The following is a 19,565-nucleotide window of genomic DNA, read 5'->3' on the forward strand; positions in this document are numbered from 1 at the left end:
TAAGTCAAGAAGTCAGAATTCACGACCTAGAGGCTCCAGAGAATTCACCCGCAATTAATAGGAGTGTTAACTTTGGAGGGACCAATACTCAAGGAGCGTCGGCGTCTTAATCATTGGGTCATTTATTTTCCACTCCTCCTGCAAAAGCTGGATCTGCTTCCTTCTTTTACGGCGGAAATAATTCCAATAATAATATCAACAATAATAATAATGAACAAACTCCTCCGTCTTCTACGATAAATCCAGGTTTGAATAATTCCTCTCATAGTTATGAGAATAATGCTAATGGTATGCAGGACAATGTGGTGAATGCGTATTTAGCGAGGGAGTTGCAAAAAATTAAGGATCTGATTTCGACAGTTCCGGGATACTTTCAGCCGATCCGCAAATGTACAAAATTTCCAGGTTTATACTGGCTATTGCTAACGTGGAAATTCCGAAGAAAGTCTCAGCGCCTCATATGAAAACATATGATGGAACCACTGACCCAGAAGAGCATGTGGCCCAATATCTGGAAAGAATGGAGACAGTTTTGATTCCGATGGAAGCATGCCTGTGCAAAGGCTCTGGGGCTACATTATCAGGAGCAGCCCTGAAATGGTTATTAAATTTATCAAACAGATCCATTACTTCTTTTGCACATTTAGTTAATCAATTTAATTTACAATTTTCTTGTAGTAGACTTTTTGAAAAGATAACGAGTGATCTTTATCAAGTCACTCAATGGGATAACGAATCTTTGAAAGAATTTCTTAACATATTTACGAGAGAATCTCTGCAGATTCCAAAATTAGACATGAATACTGCAGTTCAAGCCCTGAAGATGGGATTAAGCAAAGAGTCTTTATATTATCATGATCTTGTTATGACACCTTGCAGGTCACTCGACGAAGCGAGAAATCGTGCTTTGAGATTCATCAGATTGGAAGAAGACGAAATGCTGAGGAAAAGGATGGAGACTCCATCAACATATGATCGTCCAAACAGAAAAACGGAAACTCCTGTATTCCGACCAAGAAACAAGCCATATACAAGAGCTGTGCAACAGAATACGCTTGAAAGATCCGGAAGTTATCAATATCCTGACTTATCAAATTATTGTTTCCCTGTTGATGTTGCAGGAATTGTAGCAGCAATGAAGAATCTTGGGGACAAAGTTAGATGGCCTCCCAAGAATCCTAAGAGTGACGGAAACAAAGACAAGTCAAGATGGTGTGCCTATCATGAAGATTTTGGGCATACTACTGAAGAATGTTTTGCTTTCGGGAGAGAAGTTGGGATACTCCTCAGCAAAGGATATCTGATAGAGTTATTCGGTAAAAAGAAGGCTCAAGATATCGACGTTAAGGATTTGGGCAAGCAGGTTCAACAACAACCATCGAGGCCCAAATCACTTCCAACTAATGCTAGAATTATCAATTATATTTCAGGTGGATCGGAAGTTTGCGGTACATCCTTTTCAGCCGCAAAAAGGAATGCAAAAGAAGCCAAATTTTGCAGTACATCCTATTCAATGACAAAATAGTCGATTTGCAGTCGTCTTCTTCGTCCAGAACAACACTTAAATGCAGAGCTCACTGAAAATCTCCATTTTCTTCTCCATTTTTGAGAATTAAAGCTTCAAATTTGTACCAATTTGTTCAGAATACAAGTGTGAACAAATCCTGAAACAAAGTAATATCAAAAACCAAACAGAATTCAAACCCACTGATCTATGCTTTTGTTGAGCTTAGATGAAATCGAATCTTCTGATGGAATTGAACTCTAATTTTGATACAGAATGATTATTATCAAAATCCTAGACGATCGGTGAACAAATTTTGAAGAAAAACACACTGATTATGCTGTAATTGATTGCACAGTATTCTCGGCAAATGTATATATGTATGAACAGCTCAAAAACATCAAAATTAAGAACAAATTCAGCTTCAGAGGTGCAGGTGGTGATGATCACCCCAGGGTATGCGCTAGCGCCCTTGACAGGCACTCCAGAACCCGCCAACGCTCGTGAAAACCCGGGTCGGTCGGTCCTCCATTCATCCGACCGGAGGTGCCCAACCTGAGAGTGGACAGCTAATGCGTTCCACTTATTGAACAGGGTTCTATGGTCGGTCCGTGACCCCTGGATGCCGAAGGCGTCCTTGGGGTAATCTCGTAGTTCCTACGGGGTGGAGATGATGGGGTCCAGCCAGGCAAGGGAAAGAAGGAAGTCTTCCTGCGGAGGGGGAAGAAGCGGCCCAGTTTAATAGATTCAATGGTCGACTTGCTTGAATCGAAGAGTTTTGATTCTGGATCATTCAGATTGACTGAGTTAGCTCTGATACCAAATGTAATGATGATAATTGAGCATAAGTGTGTGTTTCAGTGTGTGTTAATGGAGGTTGTGTGTGTGTAAGTGTTGAGAGAGAAAGAATGTGTGTAATTGAAAGATTAGATTACTTGAATGTGAAAAAGGTTATAATACTAAGCAATTTACATTAGACCCCCTTCCATACTTATGAAAATTACAAACAAGTACAAAATATGACTAAATACAAATCAACTACTAGAAATAATATTTCTAACAGTTTTGCTTGCACAAAAGGAGACTTATTGTTTGCAATTGTTTCGCTAGAAGTTAACAAGGTAATATTAGATCCAAGGTTGGGTTTGCCTTTTGCTTTCTTAGGTGGCTACAAACCAAAACGTTTTTATAGGTAACGAAGACAATATCATAAACTTTCCTAGCTTTTCTTGAAAAGAAATTTATGGATTATTGTCAGGTTGGTAGAGTTACCGCTAGGTGAGTTTGCATTTTGGTTGAGTCCTTTGTCATGGCTTTGTCTAGCAAAATATCTATTTAATTTTGAGTGATTTCAAAGGGGTATAAGATATAATTTCGTTTTGAGATAATTGAGTCTAGTGATCTATTGTAACTCAACAGGAGACAATAAGCTACATAAAATGATATTTTTGGTAATAATTCTCATGCAAAAATACAATGTGGTTCTAGTTATCGGATTATATCCATTCATTATGTGGTCAAGTGTTTGTTTATTGTTTTTACTAGGCTTATTAATTTTATTGGTTAAATAATTAAGTTTATTTAATATAAGAAATAAGGCATTTTTTTTGGTTGAGATGACGGTGATTAAAGATGATGTTATATTCCTGGTGGTTGGATTTGTTGTGATAAACGTAACGGGGTGTTGAATTCCATTATAAACAAAAAGCTATAATGGAATAGTCAAATGGATAAGTAAAACTATTATAAACAAAAAGCATGTATTGGTGTCATTGGTTTAACATTTAACGTACAATGAAATATTTATGTGATATATGTATAATGTGTTTGACCTTCATCTATGGATTAAGTGTCATCAAGCTTTTATACAACTAAAAATAAATTACATTTAAGATTTTTAGACAAACTCTTGGTCAATACTTGACAACCCAGTAAACATAACCCAATTACTGAATGTGTCAAATAAGAAAGGTTAAAGAATGCAAATAATTAAATATATATATATAATAAACGACTGGTGTCAAAATTATTGGGGTCTTCATTGTTTTACCGGCCATACAAAAATTAAGCTGAGAGAACACAAAGAAACGTGGGGGACAATGGGTCAAGCTTCAATTAGGAAGTTATTTTCTAGGTTTCCGTCACAATCATTGGTTGATCAGGTAGTTTTTAGTATCCTTGACAAGTTTAGTAAATAGAGTTCGGGTACAATCCTTTTAGGTGTGAGGTATATCTTGACTCAAGTTGTTATGCTTATATTGGTACATGTTATGGTGTGCTTTCTAGATTTTAGGACTATACTGAGTCGAAATATATAGTTAAAACCCGCCATTAGTGATAACGAAAGGATACTTTGTGTTTTGAAATATGTTAGCTCTAGTGTAACTAAAAGGTACAATCAATAGTGTTATGGCTAATGATACTCAAACTACATGTACATGTGATCATGTTGATTCAAATATTTTTGTAAAGGCAAAACCAAAGTTTCTAGCAAACCTGTGTAAGACAAACGGAGAAAGACAACATGAATGATAACATGTTTTATTATAATTAGTATATATTTTATGATTAGTTTATAAAGACTGTATGATATTATCCCATGAGAAGAAAATTAGTGGTGGTCATTTTCTATGAAGACCGTTTAGTATTATTGCAATTATTCATGTAGTGGGCAAAAATATAATAAGATTTATCAATTAATGAGAATATAATACTCCATTGTGACCTATAAATTTAAGTTTAAATATTTGTGAAGTATTACTATATAATATGCGGAGTAGATAGTTGATAGTAGCAATTGTGCATACGATAAAGATATGTTGCGAAGACTCGCTACCCTTACCTTTTTTTTTTTTTTTTTTTTTTTTTTTTTTTTTTTTTTTTTTTTTTTTCTCTTATTTGATTCTGGGGACAGAATCTTTTGAAGGAAGAGGTAATTGTAACATCCCGAACTTTTTATTCTATTTCCGTTAATTTTGACCGTTAGTCAATGTTGACCTACCGTTAAGTGACACATATTTTATGTCATTAATTATGGTGCTAATTGTTATATATTTATGTGGATAATTATGTGGTATTTAAGTAGAAGAATGTTTGTTATTTGTGTGGTTAAGTTCGATACGTGTTCCTATTTAGTGTGATAAAGTGGGGATAAATGTTTTACCATTAGTGCTTGTTACATTTTGTCTTCCGGTCAGAGTAAATGTGGTCATTTAATTTATATTGCCTAGTGGGGATATGATCGGTGGATTCCTGGTGGCACGATAATACTCCAGTGGTCCGTCAGTTATCCAAATTTACCATTCAAAAAAAATAATTAGTGATTATGTGAACCTATTACAGTTTCATTATAGTCTTTAGACTTTTTAGCAAAATTCAAATAAAATTGTATGGTGTCTCATTACCCGATCGACCCACATGAGAAAAAAAAAATATTATTATATCCGACATTCAAGGATACTTTTGCCTAATCATTGTAGGTTGTGGGAGGCTTCGGGACGAAGAGTCATCGTCCCGCCGCATATTGATAGGTTGTGGATATGTGAGGATATTATTGTAAGTCGTTGGAGCATCTCTTATAGAGAGAAGAGGACGTCCAGACCTGTGTGTGTTTTTTTTTGGAGATAAGGAGAATGAATTTTTAGGTTTAGAATTCATCTATTTATATAGGAATGGTTATCTTGAAGAATAAGTTTAAAATTTTGAGAATATTCCTAATAATATATCAGATCTGGTATTTAGGACGAGATAAAAGCAAATCTCTTTAATTTAGGAGGAAGAGATTGAGATAATTTCTTCTATATTTAGATAAGGCTTACAGCAGGTACCTTTGTCACGCATGATCAGCTCTGTCACAAAGGTCATGTTTCGTCACAAAGGGTGACGTACACCATCATTTTCGATGCTCTAGATGACGTTGGATTGTTGTCTTCTAATATTCTCATGGTGCTCGGTCATGGTTGTGTCTTCGTATGGTGGGAGTCGTTGATGGCAACTTGTCGGGTTGCTTCTTCTTGAACTTCTTTGCTTTTGAAGTGTTTTCCGACATAGTTGAATGCCAAATATTTTTTTTCTAGATTAATGTAACATCCTGAACTTTTTATTCTATTTCCGTTAACTTTGACCATTAGTCAATGTTCACCTACTGTTAACTGGCGCATATTTTATGTGGTTAATTATCTGGTATTTAAGTAGAACAATGTTTGTTATTTGTGCGGTTAAGCTCGATATGTGTTCCTATTTAGTGTGATAAAGTGGCGATAAATGTTTTACCATTAGTGCTTGTTACGTTTTGTCTTCCCGTATAGAGTAAATGTCGTTATTTAATTATATTGCGTAGTGGGGATATGATCGGGTGGTACCCTGATAGCACAATGATACTCCAGTGGTCTGTCAGTGATCAAAGTTTACTGTTCAAATAAAATATTTAGTGATTATGTGAACATATTACAGTTTCATTATAGTCTTTAGACTTTTTAGAAAAACTCAAATAAAATCGTATGGTGCCTAAAGCCTTTTGTTATAGGACAATAATGTTGACACTAAAGGTTATAAAAATAATATTAGATAAAAATAAGAGAGGATCCCTAGTTTAGTTCATGGGTGCCGTCGAATACACATTGAAAAAGAATAGTTTGAGGGTTTATCGCTTGCAATTATAGTCTTCAAATCGGTGGACAAAAAAAAAAAAAGTAAGAAACTAATTCATTGGGTTTTGGGTTTTCTCTCCTAACCGATCAAGGTAATAAATTTATCCAATCGTTTCGTTTTTTATGCCGAATCACGTGAGTCATGGTTTGTATAGAAAGGATGTCATTGTTAATTGTTTTTATTGTCTTTCATTGTTTTTCTATACCCTAAAAGCCGATTTATATACTGTATATAAATAGATATTTTGGAATATATTAACAAGTTGATTTATTGTCAAAGTGTGTCAAGAACATACTATCTTTTATGATAGATACGTGTAGCATCAAAGAAAGAAAAAATAATAGGTTGCTAATATTTTGGCTTCATTAGTACTCATATAACTATAAAAATTACATGTCATGGGTTGGGTGTAATGTGCTAGTCGAGTAGCTCCAGGGCCAAATCTCGTGTCTTTTGATGGTGTAATTAGTTCCATAAACTCAAGATAATATAAATATAATGATGTTGGTAATATAAAAAGGTGGTTGATATATCTCTAGATGTAGTTATACCCAAAATTTATATTGCTTCTTGTATCACACGTGCACATAGAAAGGACTATTGTAGTATTTGATTTTGGGTGTCTCATGTTATTCGGGTTATTCGGGCATCAGCAGTAAGCCAATAAAGTGCGTGTTTTAGTGTTGATTTAAAAGTCCTTAGAACTTGTATTTATTCTTTAATTGTTGGTTATTGATAGGTAATCAAGAATACATAACAAATTTGGTAAACTATTAGTATTTGTGATTTGTGAAGCTGCAAAAGGTAAAATGACTTACTTTTGACACCTAAGGACACAACAAAGCTTAGTTTTAATAATTAAACTCCTCTTTTATGTTGTTTCAACTATCTCATGTATATGTTGGTTGTGGGTTATATGTGGGAGGTTTATTGGGTGTTGTTAAAGCATGCTTGGGTAGAAATAAGCTTAATGTTGCATTGTTGATATATGGAGCTTGTTGATTGTGTGGTAAATGATATATGTGGACTTGTACACATAGTACACTAAACATGATTTACGTTTACATGTCACGTGCACATTTAAAGGCCCTAAAAAATTATGTAGATATTAGTGTGATATATTTTAATATATCTTTTGGTGAAAGTCTAGAGCACTGGTGTAAGAGTTAAGCTTAACCCACAAGACGTCTATTTAGGCGGAGTGTGCTATGGCGTCACTTGGGACACTGATCATGTTCTCTTGTGAATACTATCTGGTGTTTATGGAGGATTGCTAGGCACATTATAGGATTTGATAATCCTTATTATGCAGTTTAAGTTGTTTTGTTGTTTGTACCTTTATATATGCATGAGTTGATTTATTAAAGTGTTTTAATTGGCAATCCTTTTATTTACACTAACCTATTATCTTACTCAGCTTTAATAGCTGACACTTGTTTTGTGGAAATGTGTTGTGCCCTCAGGTTAGGCATTGATCGTTGGCTGGTAGCTTGCTTGTGAGATGAGTAGCTATTATTGGAGCTTTTCAACTTTGGCTTTATTTACCCATAGTTGCACCATTTAAGTAAACTTATTTATTTATCCCTTTTGGCTTTTATTATGTTGACTGTCTTTATTGAGGATTGATTGTGGATTTCATTTACATTATTGTGATGATACTGGGTGGTAACACCTTTTTAAGACATTCATTATGTTTTATTGGTTCGGTTAGGAATCAATTAGGATTTTCAAAAGTCGCTTCCGTATTTTATTAACGGTGTTATGTTTAAAGTCGAAAATTTTTTGAAATTCACATTTTTATAAACCAGGGTGTTACAAGTTGGTATCAGAGCGATACTTTAGGTGAACCATTCGCCATAAGTGTTGGTCTTGGACATAAACTAGTGATGACTTGCGCATTTAAACTTAGATAATAGTGCCTTATCTTTATGAAGAGTTCTTTTAGGAATGGTTTGGGTTGAGTGTGAGTGTAGGATTAATGTTTTTATGTATTTGCTGTTTATATGCATAATCATGTTGTTTAGCCTTTTACCTTACTTCTTGCTATATATCCGTCGTTATTGTGCTCTTGGTAGATGATCTCTTATGAGAATTTGTGCTATACTTTCTTGTATTGGATTTGATATGTGTGTTGAATTTGGAATTATGTGGAGTAAATGAGTACATTTGATGTTTTCTCAAAGGAGAAGATACAATTGGTGATGCACAAGTGGGGTAACGGACACGCATGTCAAATGATACAGTTACAATTATGGTTCGGAACATAATTGCAAATGTATCATGACGCGAGCATGTTTATGTAGTCATGCTAGTGGTGACGGATATGGGTGAAATTGAGATGGTAAGATTGCTATGTAGTGTTTACATCCTTATGTGTGGTGAGTTTCCAATTAGTTGTAACATAAATAATAGCGATGCTTGTGATATGTGCCATTATATATGCGTCGGGGTAAAGGAAATAGTTTCTGTAATCGCAAATTGGACCTCCTTAACTGGAGAACTTCATCAGTATCACTAGTTCGTTCATAACAATACTCCAGTTTCAAGGATTTAGCATTCCCAATTCTCTAATAACATGTTTAAAAGTTTTATCATCGAGAGGTTTTGTAAAAACATCAGTTAATTGTTTGTCAGTGGGGATGAAATGAATTTCAATGTTTCCTTTCATAACATGATCACGAATGAAATATATGATACCTGATGTCAATATGTTTTGTTCTGGAGTGCATCATTGGGTTGTGAAAAATAGAAATTGCACTAGTATTATCACAAAAGATTGGTGTTCTTTTGTATTTTAGATCGTAATCTAATAACTGGTTCTTGATCCAGAGAATCTAGGCACAGAAACTAGCCACAGAAATGTACTCTGCTTCAGCAGTGGACATAAAGACTGAAGGCTGCTTCTAACTGGTCCAACTCAACAGTTTTCCTCCAAGGAAATGACATCCACCAGTTGTTGATTTTTTATCAATCTTACAACCTGCATGATCTAAATCTGAATTACCCATTAGATCTAACCTTGAGCCTTTGAGTCCCAAAGACCAAGGCTAGGACACCCTTTCAGGTATCTGAAGATGCGCTTAACAGCGTGCAAATGTGATTCTTTTGAGCTAGCCTGAAATCTGGCACATAAACATGTTGCAAACATTATATCTAGTCATCTGGAAGTTAAATACATCAGTGAACCAACCTTTCCACGATATTCTTTTTGGTCTACTTATTTGCCATTTGGGTCAGAGTCCAAATTCAATGGTGCTGCAATTGGTGTAGTTTTCGAAGGGATTGAATCATATTTGTATTTTCTTAACAAATCTCTGACATATTTCTCTTGGTTAATAAAAATACTTTGATTTGTTTAATTTGAAGACCCAAGAAAAATGTTAATTCACCCATTAAACTCATTTCATACTCAGTTGACATGATTTTTGAAAACTTTTTACACATTGCATCATTGATCCAACTATAATGTCATCGACATAAATATGTACCAATAAGATATTACATTTTTCTTTTAGAATGAATAAGGTGTTATCTATTGCACCTCTTTGAAAGCCAAGTTTAAAAAGATGTTTAGTTAAAGCGTCATACCAGGCTCTTAGGGTTTGTCTCAGACCATACAAAGCTTTATTCAGTCTATATACACAACGACGATGCTTCTCGTTGATGAAGCTTGGAGTCTACTTAACATGCACTTCTTCTTCCAATGTTCCAGTTAGTAAAGCACTTTTGACATCCATCTGGTAGACCTTGAACTGCAGATGGGCTGCATAAGCTAAGAAGATTCTAATGGCTTCAAGTCTAGTAGCTGGAGCAAAAGTCTCATCGAAGTCAACACCCTTTGCTTAACAAGTTTAGATGATATATATATCACTATATATATATATATATCTTTTACATGATGATAAACACTCCGGGAATGGCTCTCCGGACGCACCTAACCAAACACGTGGTAACTTGCAATCTACGAGCCGTTTAGGGGCTGGGTGTGTGTTTGCGGTTCGTGCACGAGACGAGTATTACCCACAAGATCAACCGTGCGTGTTCTTGGTTTTCTCTCTCTAGGATTTGCTCGTTTCTCTCTCTATACTCTTGTTCAAACAAGCATGACACACACCCTCTATTTATAGGCAAGGGCTAGGAACACGCAAATGGCTTTTTGCGTGTTCTGAAACACACAGGCCCATGCGTGTTTCCAAGCCCAAGCCCATTAGGGTTTTGGCTAGTTTGATTGTTTTTGTGGGCATAACATACTTTTGCTTGTTTCCACAGAAACTCTCAAACCATTTGAGAGTTCTTGAGAACACGCATATTTTGCTTGTTTGTTAGAAACTCTCAAATGAACATTTGAATGTTCTTACTTTGACCAAGCAAGACTTTTTGCTTGTTCCTAAGAACCCTCAAATAACACTTAGGATATGGTGAGTAAATGTCTTTACTGCTGTCAAGACGCAAAACCGACATTAACTCAATTAATGCTTTAACTGCTATAAAGATACGCAGAACTAGCATTAGCCTTTGACACTTTTCAACTGCTGTTAATACGCAGAAACAGTGTCATCAATATTACCTATTGGAAGTGTGTATATAAGATTAATGTTCAAACTTCTGTAATTACGCAGCAACACAAATATCTTAACTTCCCTCTGGAAGTACGTTAAGTTAATATCTCAATTGCTGTAAATACGCAGAAACATTATTAACTTAATGACTCTTTACATGTTATGTCTAAAACCTGCAGAGTACAAATAATAAACAAACATATAAACATAAGTTGGATCCTAATTGTCTTACACAAAATATGCCAGGGTAATATTAAGACAAACGGTAATTAAGATAATTACAAGACTTGAAATTATACACAAATATACAACACATATCTAAAATGCTCATGTCACCGAGAATCATGCACTAACAGTCTCCCCTTGACATCAACATCTAGATATGGCCTTCTAGTCTTCGTTTGAGTGTGGCCAAAAGCCCTGTCATTAGGAACGTCAGTCTTGGATACATGTGCTTCAGCATCTTCCTTCATGACAACAAAGGAGATTACACTTCAATCATCCTTGATTGGAGCCCCTGCTTATGCTTTATGGCTCAACGAATATCTGAAGAACCTTCACTTGGTTTCACTTCACTCGGTGCCCCTGCTTCTGCATTCGGCTCATTAACAATTGATGGAACCACTGTTTGTTCCATTCTAATTGGTGCCCCTACATTCAGATGGCTCAAAATCAACCGGAGGAACCCTTCTCTGTCTTCTTTCCGATGGAGCCCTAGCTCGCACCTTTATAGTTACTTCTTCAAAGAACCTTCGACTGTCAGCATGGATATACTCAGCTAAACAGAACTTCACCATCCTTTCATATACACCTTTTATCTCTGTGAACTTCTTAGCTGATGTCTGTGTAACCTCTTCAAGTCTTTTCTTGAGAAATTAACAAACTCGTGTGGATCGTAGACTCTCATCAACTCTTTGTGCCCTGTAGCTTGTTTTGACATAACCACGACAGCTACACTATAGTCATCTACTTTCCAGTAATCCATGTCACCAAGCATGTTTTGCGGCCACTTCTTCAAAAGAACCCGATGAACATTCTTGATCTTGTTTACGAACCTAACAACGATCTCTTCACCATCTGTTCCTTAGGTGACACGCTTCTTTCTCGGAGTTGGTTTGAATTTTAGCTTTCTAGGATCCGGATTACTACTCTTTCGAATGTAGTGATCATTCTTGATCCAGCTCTCAAACAACTTCGCACGTCTGTGATTACCTATGAGCCTAATTTCTGCTAGAGCGAAGAAATCCGCTCTTGGCATCGAATTGAAATCGTCAATGTTAGGCTCAAGGTACTGACACCCATCCAGTCTTTTTATCAAGTAAAGCCTCTTTTCCTCGTCAAAAGTCCAACAGAGGATAACTTCTTTTAGATTTGAAGCTCGAGGATTCTTTACTGACTCGAAGTATCTATGTGGAAGGGGTACATCAACAATGCAGTATGGATGATCAGGATCTGCACGATAAACATTTGGCAGGACATGATAATACTCATCTTCATCATCAGAAGCAAAAGTATCATTAATCTCCTTGCCCGAATCATCCGTGAAGCTTCTAACAACTAACCTAGCATCCCTTCCTGTATCCGCGTTGTAATAGACTGAGAAGTCCAAATTCTGAGCAGGAAGCTCATAATAGGACTTGATCTTACGTTCCCTCTGACCATCAGACTTGAAGAGATTCGAGTCTTCAATAAGAGCATTCTCATACTCAAATCTGTGCTCAGGCGAAACCATCACTCCATTCCAATCAGAGCGAGGTATCCATTCCCCCTCATCTGAGCCTTCCAAATCTACTTCAGCAACATCATGCAAGTCTTTAAGAGCATCAATGGTGATAAACTCTTCTTCACTCTCGGAATCAAGTGCATGAGTCTGGAAACCGACACCTTCATCACCAGTCGGTAATGGGAAAATATCTTCTGTAATACCTTTCCCTTTGTCTTGAGCTGTGGGAGCCTGAGAGTTACCAACATCATCATGCTGGCTTTGCTCCCCTTGAAATGTAGCAACAGGAGTGCCAATCCGTATGCCCTTTGGTAATCTTGAGATCTCTTCTTCTTGCCTGCTAGGAATATTGATCTTACCCTCTCTCCTTTGCTTCCTGAGATCACCATCCTTGCCATTTGGATCATTCTCCCCCTGAAATCCAAGATTATCAACGATTTCAGCTAGCTTGATAAAATCTGCATCAAAGCTTGCTAGACCCTCAGTTTGACTCTCTATAGCTTCTTTATGCTTGTTCAGCTTCTTGACAACTCTTTTCAGACGTACAGTTGTCTCAGCTTGTTCTTTCTGTAGAGCCTCATGACCAGTCTGAAGTTGAATCTTCAACTCTTCAAGCATTTGATGGTGTGACTCTTCTTGCTTGGAAAAGTTTTCTGTCAAGGTTACAATCAAAGCTCTCAAGTCTTCCAATTCTTTCTCTAACTTTGACACAGTGTCTTCATTAGATTTTAAAGATCTTGATTGAGAAGAAGTCACAGATCGTTCACCTCCTCCAGCAAATCTCCTCCTTTTATGCTGTGTAGATGAACTATCTTCATTAGCTCTGGAAGCTCCTGACATCTTAATGTGTTGAATATCTGTAAATCAAAAGAAACATCAAGAATGTTACAAACTTTACCAAAGATAATGTGTGTCGAACTTTAAAGTTCTTAAACATTTCTTAAGCCCCTGAAACACCATGTTTCATCGGTTCTAGAAATGTCATTAGCTTTAATAGTCGACCAAAAATGTCAATCCTTAAGGTTCTTAAACATTTTCTAAGCCCCTAGAACTCCTAGTTCTCTTGGCTCTGAGAATGTTATCCGCCTTAACTATTGACATTCAATGTCAAAATTGAAACCGTTAAACATTTTCTAAGCCCCTGAAACTCTTAGTTTCATCGGCTCTGAAAGTGTTGTCCATTTTAATTATTGACAAACACTGTCATGGTTTAAAGTCCTTAATCACGTTCTAAGCCCCTAAAACTCTTAGTTTCATTGGCTCTAAAAATGATTATACAGTTTGAATCAATGACAAAAATGTTGACTGATAAACCTATTTTATTTCCTATGAAATAGAAACCACTTGTTTGCATATTCCGTTAAAATATTGTATAGTTTATCAAAAACAACATGTCGAAATTAAAACTTTTAATTGTTTTTAACAAGAAATGAGACCACTTTTCTCAAGGTCTTTTAAAAATATGATTAAGTTTTAATAACCGACAACATAAGGCACATGTTCTTTCTAATTTGACTAATTAAAAATTTCCCAATTTGAAAATTTTATAAGTCCTAGAATTGACAAAATCCTTATACACACATATGGTGTCGTGTTTGACTAGTCAAAGCAAGTTGTGTTTCATATCTTACTTATTAAAAAAATTTAATTTAAAAATTTTTTAAGTCATGAAACACTCATATGGAGCCATAACACGCAAATGGTGACAAACGCGCAAATGGGTGTGTTTGGCAACAAGAACTCGTAAAGAATGTTGACTGGTCAAATGCGTGTTTCTTATGATGACATTATCACAAACACGCAAAAACTGGATCCTTTTGAATTTTGAAGATCTGGGCTCAAAAGAACGCGTAAATGCTGAACGCGCATATGGCTCAAGGACACGTATATGGCGGTTCATCTTCTTCAAAACTCAATCCCGTGATTCGAACCTTAAAACTCATAAAAATGACATCAAAAGTTTCCTAAATGTCCGATTTACAAGTTTTATCGTTCCATTTCCTTGTTCTTTTCGTGAAACTAGTCCTTTTTAGTGATTTTATGACCGAAAATAAAAACCCTAAATCTTAACATTTGAACTCAAAATCCGGACTTAGAAATCTTGTTAATCACATACCTTTGTTCAAGAAGTGTTGATGGAAGTGTTTTTAGTAACAAAACCACGTAAAAATCAAGTGTTTTGAATCGAAAATGAGTGAATAGTGGTCGAGCAAGAACGCGCAAATGGAGAGGATTTTAGGAAGAACACGCAAATGTTTTTTAATATAATCCTTAAATGCGTATTATTTTCCTATTTATATCCACCTAAAACACGCAAACCCTAATCCACTAGAACGCGCAAATCCGACCCACTTGGCTTAAACACGCATATCGGCCCACTTTGCCAAACACGCATATCAGCCCACTTGGTCAAACACGCATATAGGTCCAACTGATAAAATGCGCATATAGAAGCCCACTTGACTACAATATGTATTAATAGCCTATTTTGCTAAAGACATAAATATGTGTCCACTTGGTATGCTTTGCAATATAAATATGACCTATCTTTTTATGATCCAAGGAACCTTGACTTACAAAAAGTCAACTTTCACAAACTTGATTAACACCTTTTAAAATTCACAAAGAATTTTAACGAACCCGATATGATTCACGAAAAGAATTCTTTAGAGAACACGACGAAAGTAATATTAACCACTTTTTCATATTAACAATATCATATTTTTCTTAATAAAGAGATTCTTCAGAATTGTCACAACTTAAACATCGTGCAAAGTAAAAACGTCAAATTATGACCCACTTTGTCAATAATTAATGGAATTTAATGCACCATCTTTAAGTGTTGACATTGACAGCCATCAGACACACACAATGCTGTAAAATAAATTCAAATACAACAAAAATAAATGATACAAAATTAATCACCCTCAAATAATTTCTCCGTCATCATTTTTGTCTCCGTTTGAATTTATCTGAGTTGTTGATGTGTAAATATACTCTGCTTCCATTTTAAGCTTAAGGTTTCTCCATTCCGGACTGGATAAACTCAATTTTCGTATACTTTGGAGATCTTCTATCTTGTTGGTTGATACACATCCAGATAAGATAAATAAAGCTGCAACCACATCAGCGAACTCATGAGATCTATGCAACACATGCATTTGTCTCAAAAGAAATAATTGAATTTCTGAAAATGCTTAAACAGACTTAACTAATAATATACAGTAGATTCTTACACTTAAGATTAGAATCTAAACAATTATCAAGTTATTTCATACAATAAGAATATTCAATTCAATTACTTATAATAAATTGCAAATCAAAATATCTGTCAAATACATCAAAAGAATGATTCTGTTTGACCCATTTTGACCGAAACCTTAAGTATCCAAACTCAACTTTCCGTGCATTTCAAAAACAAGACCTAATTTGAGTTGTACACAACACACTCAAATTCATGCCTTTAACTTTACACCTCTTCCTTGTCACAAAACACATTTTTAGTTATGTTCACAAAGAACACAATCAAGTCTCTCTGGAATCCCAAAAACTCTAATCATTGTCTCTCGTGCAGTAGAACCCTTTTATTGAGCATGAACCTTACAGAACATAAAGTTACAAAATTAATCACAGGGACTTTTGAATCAAAGTCACTCCAACCAATCTTGTAATAGTTATGCTTAATACTGTTCTTGTGATATGTCTTACGGAGCATAAATCTTAAAAAATCAATCACAGTAACTTTAGAATTAAAAGTACTCCAATTAATCTTAGAATAATTATGCTTAGTCCGACATATGCAATATACCCTACTGAGCATGAAATTTAAAAGTCAATCACAGTAGTCTTCAAGAGTGAAAGTACTCTAATCAACCTTAGAGTACACATGCTTAGTCAAATACATGCGATAGGTTCTAGAAGAAGCAATTACTACTAAAGAGATCGGATATAACAAATGAGTAAACTTAAAGGCCATATTTAACATTCATTTCTCTTGCATTAACGACTTCTCCATTAAACCATTATTATATTTTTGTGAAGCATTTTCTGATTTGTCATATCAAGAAGGTTCTAGAAGGAACAATTACCACCGAAGAGATTGGATATAGCAAATGAGTAAACTTAAATGCCATATTGAATAGTCATTTCTCTCGTAGTAACGACCCCCCCTTAAACCGTTATTCTGTTTTTGTGTTGCATTTTCTGAATAAGCTGGCTCTTGAGAGATATGAACTAAAGGGTTTCTCATTGCAGTTACCTGGACTAGAAACTCAACACGTGATCGATCAAAGGCCTTAGTGTAAAAGTCGGCTAGATTGTCATCGGATAGCACTTTCTCAAGATGAATTAATTTCTTTTCAGCACAATCACGAATAAAATGATATCTAATATCAATATGCTTCGTTTTACTGTGCTTAACAGGATTATTGGTGATGGAAATAGCAGATTTATTATCAGTTTTAATAGGAGTATTGGAGAAGTTCAAACCATAGTCACGCAGTTGTTGTTGAATCCAAAGCACTTGTGAGCAATAGCTTCCAGCAGCCATATATTCTGCTTCACAGGTTCAATTTGCAACAGATGTTTGCTTTTTGCACTGCCATGATACCAATCTGTCTCCCAAAAATTGACATCCTCCCGAAGTAGATTTTCTATCGAAATTACAACCACCATAATCAGAGTCTGTATATGCATACAGGTTGAACTCCCCTCCCCTAGGATACCATAAACCAAGTGATGGTTGCCCTTTAAGGTATTAAAGAATTCTTTTTACTCCTTTCAAGTGTGACTCTTTCGGACAGGATTGAAATCGAGCACATAAGCAAACAACAAACATAATATCGGGTCTTGATGATGTAAGATACATAAGTGATCCTATCATTGACCTATATAATGTGGGATCAACATCTTGATCCAACCTATTTGAAGCTTCCAACAAGTGATTAACTTGTATTAGAGTCCCTATAGGTGAAGAGTCATCCATACCAAATTTCTTTAGAATGTCATAGACATATTTGGTTTGATGAATAAAAATTCCTTCCTTTTTCTGCTCAACTTGCAGTCCTAGAAAGAATTTCATTTCACCCATTGCACTCATTTCAAATTTGCTCTTCATGATTTCTTCAAACTCTTTGCACATGTTCTCGTCAGATGCACCAAAAATGATGTCATCTACGTAAACTTGTACCAGTAAGAAATCATCACCTTTCCGTTTTGTAAACAATGTGCTATCAATCTGACCTCTTACAAACCCATTTTCCACCAAATGTGTGGATAATGTATCTTACCAGGCTCTAGGTACTTGATGAAGACCATATAAAGCTTTATCCAACTTATAAGCTCTATGAAGATAGTCTGGATCAGTGAACCCAGGAGGTTGTGACACATACACCAACTCTTGTACTTTACCGTAGAGAAATGCACTCTTTACATCTAATTGGTATACTTTGAAACCCTTAAAAGATGCAAAAGCTAGAAAAAGCCTAATTACCCCAATTCTAGCCACTGGTGCAAATACTTCGGTATAGTCTAATCCATCTTGTTGTGCAAAACCTTGAACAACCAGTCCAGCCTTGTTTCTAGTAACAATCCCTTTATCATCCCTTTTACATCTGAACACCCATCTTGTTCCAAAAGGGTTGATATCAACAGGACATCCACCAATTCCTAGACTTTTAATTTTCTGAATTGGTCTAACTCTTCTTGCATAGCATCCACCCAAGATGGTTCTTTTAGTGCCATTTGCACATTATTAGGTTCCACTTGAGAGATAAAGCAACTGTACTTACATGTTTGCAGTATGCCAGTATCTCTGATGCCAACAAAGAGACTTGTGCTTTCCTAAAGACTGCTCCTAGTTCTAACACCAACGTTAGGATCTCCCAAGATATTTTCTATAGGATGAGCCTTCGTAATGTGTTTTTGTGTGACCCGATCAGCATCAAGATTTCCATCCAAATTAGTAGAAATCTCTACCTCAAACTGAACTGAGGGACGCTCCTCTGTCACAACATGTCTAGAAGTATTCTCAGTTGAAGAGTCTTGACCCGTTGGTTCATCTGACCTTCTTGAGATAACTTTTTGTTCAGAATCCTGACTTCTTCTTCTATCTTTTGAAGTTGCATTGGATATTGGTCCTTCGTAAGATGGTGATGCAAAAACATCATCATCCCAAACCACCACTATATCGTCTGAATCATGCAACTCCATAAAAATGGGATTAAGAGTGCTAAAAATGTCTTCATAATTAAACATTTTCTGAGGACCTGAATGAATACCAGGTGAGCTACTAGTAATCTCAACATTGTATGCAATATCGATCTTACCAGTAGTTTTGTTATAAAGACGTCGATCTGGTGTTCCTGGAACATATCCAAGAAAGTAACTTTCATAAACCTTTTCATCAAACTTTGCTATGCTTGGTTTAACCTTTAAGAAGGTACATGGTACACCAAATGGTTGCAAATGACTTAAGCTAGGTTTTCTATTGTGGAGCAGCTCATAACATGTTTTGTTAAACCGCTTCATAGTCAGAACTCTGTTAAGTACATAGCAGGCAGTGTTTATAGCTTCACCACAGAATATGGTTGGAAGTTTAGAGTCAGCCAACATTATTCTTGCAGCTTCAATAAGTGTTCTATTCTTTCTCTCTGCAACTCCATTTTGCTGAGGTTGATACGGAGCAATAAACTGCTGATCAATGCCTTTGCTTAGACAATAAAACTCCATCAACCTATTCTTGAATTCTGTTCCTTTGTCACTACGAATTTTCTTGATTTTTGTGTTATAGACATTTTGCACTTTGGCAAAGAAGTGCACTAGTATTTGATATGTCTCATCCTTAGAAGTAAGGAAAAACACCCAAGAAAATCTTGAAAAATCATCGGTGACAACCAGACAGTAATACATTCCTCTGATACTTCTCACATTTACTGGCCCAAATAGATCCCTGTGAAGAAGTTCAAAAGGACTGACCATAGAATTTAGAGACTTGGACTTATGATTAATCTTGTGTTGTTTGCCCTTTTTGCAAGGTACACATTTATCTTCACTACCATATCTCTTTAATGGAACGCCTTCCACCAATCCATTTTTGGTGATGTATTTCATTTTACGATAATGAAGGTGA

At 35.7% G+C, this 19,565-nt stretch overlaps 2 protein-coding genes across 2 annotated transcripts; one reads left to right on the forward strand and one right to left on the reverse strand.

Annotated features, from left to right (window-relative positions):
• Positions 1 to 388: 388 nt before the first annotated feature.
• LOC122596980 lies at positions 389 to 1,525 on the forward strand. Its single transcript, XM_043769622.1, has one exon. The coding sequence runs from the start codon at positions 389 to 391 to the stop codon at positions 1,523 to 1,525; it is 1,137 nt and encodes a 378-aa protein (XP_043625557.1).
• Positions 1,526 to 17,003: 15,478 nt separating this feature from the next.
• LOC122596981 (uncharacterized mitochondrial protein AtMg00810-like) lies at positions 17,004 to 17,576 on the reverse strand. The gene is made up of 2 exons (XM_043769623.1): positions 17,272 to 17,576; positions 17,004 to 17,151 (listed from the first exon to the last, which is right to left on the reverse strand). Exons 1-2 carry the CDS (start codon positions 17,574 to 17,576, stop codon positions 17,004 to 17,006), a joined length of 453 nt encoding a protein of 150 aa, XP_043625558.1.
• Positions 17,577 to 19,565: the final 1,989 nt, after the last annotated feature.

Source organism: Erigeron canadensis, chromosome 4, assembly GCF_010389155.1.
Source record: "Erigeron canadensis isolate Cc75 chromosome 4, C_canadensis_v1, whole genome shotgun sequence".
Taxonomy (NCBI): Eukaryota; Viridiplantae; Streptophyta; class Magnoliopsida; order Asterales; family Asteraceae; genus Erigeron; species Erigeron canadensis.

Coding starts and splice junctions, on each gene's coding strand:
- LOC122596980 (XM_043769622.1), top strand. CDS start 389: ATGTACAAAATTTCCAGGTTTATACTGGCTATTGCTAACGTGGAAATT.
- LOC122596981 (XM_043769623.1), bottom strand. CDS start 17,576: ATGTGCAAAGAGTTTGAAGAAATCATGAAGAGCAAATTTGAAATGAGT. Junction 17,152..17,271: donor TCATCAAGACCCGATATTAT/GTTTGTTGTTTG, acceptor ATGGTATCCTAG/GGGAGGGGAGTTCAACCTGT.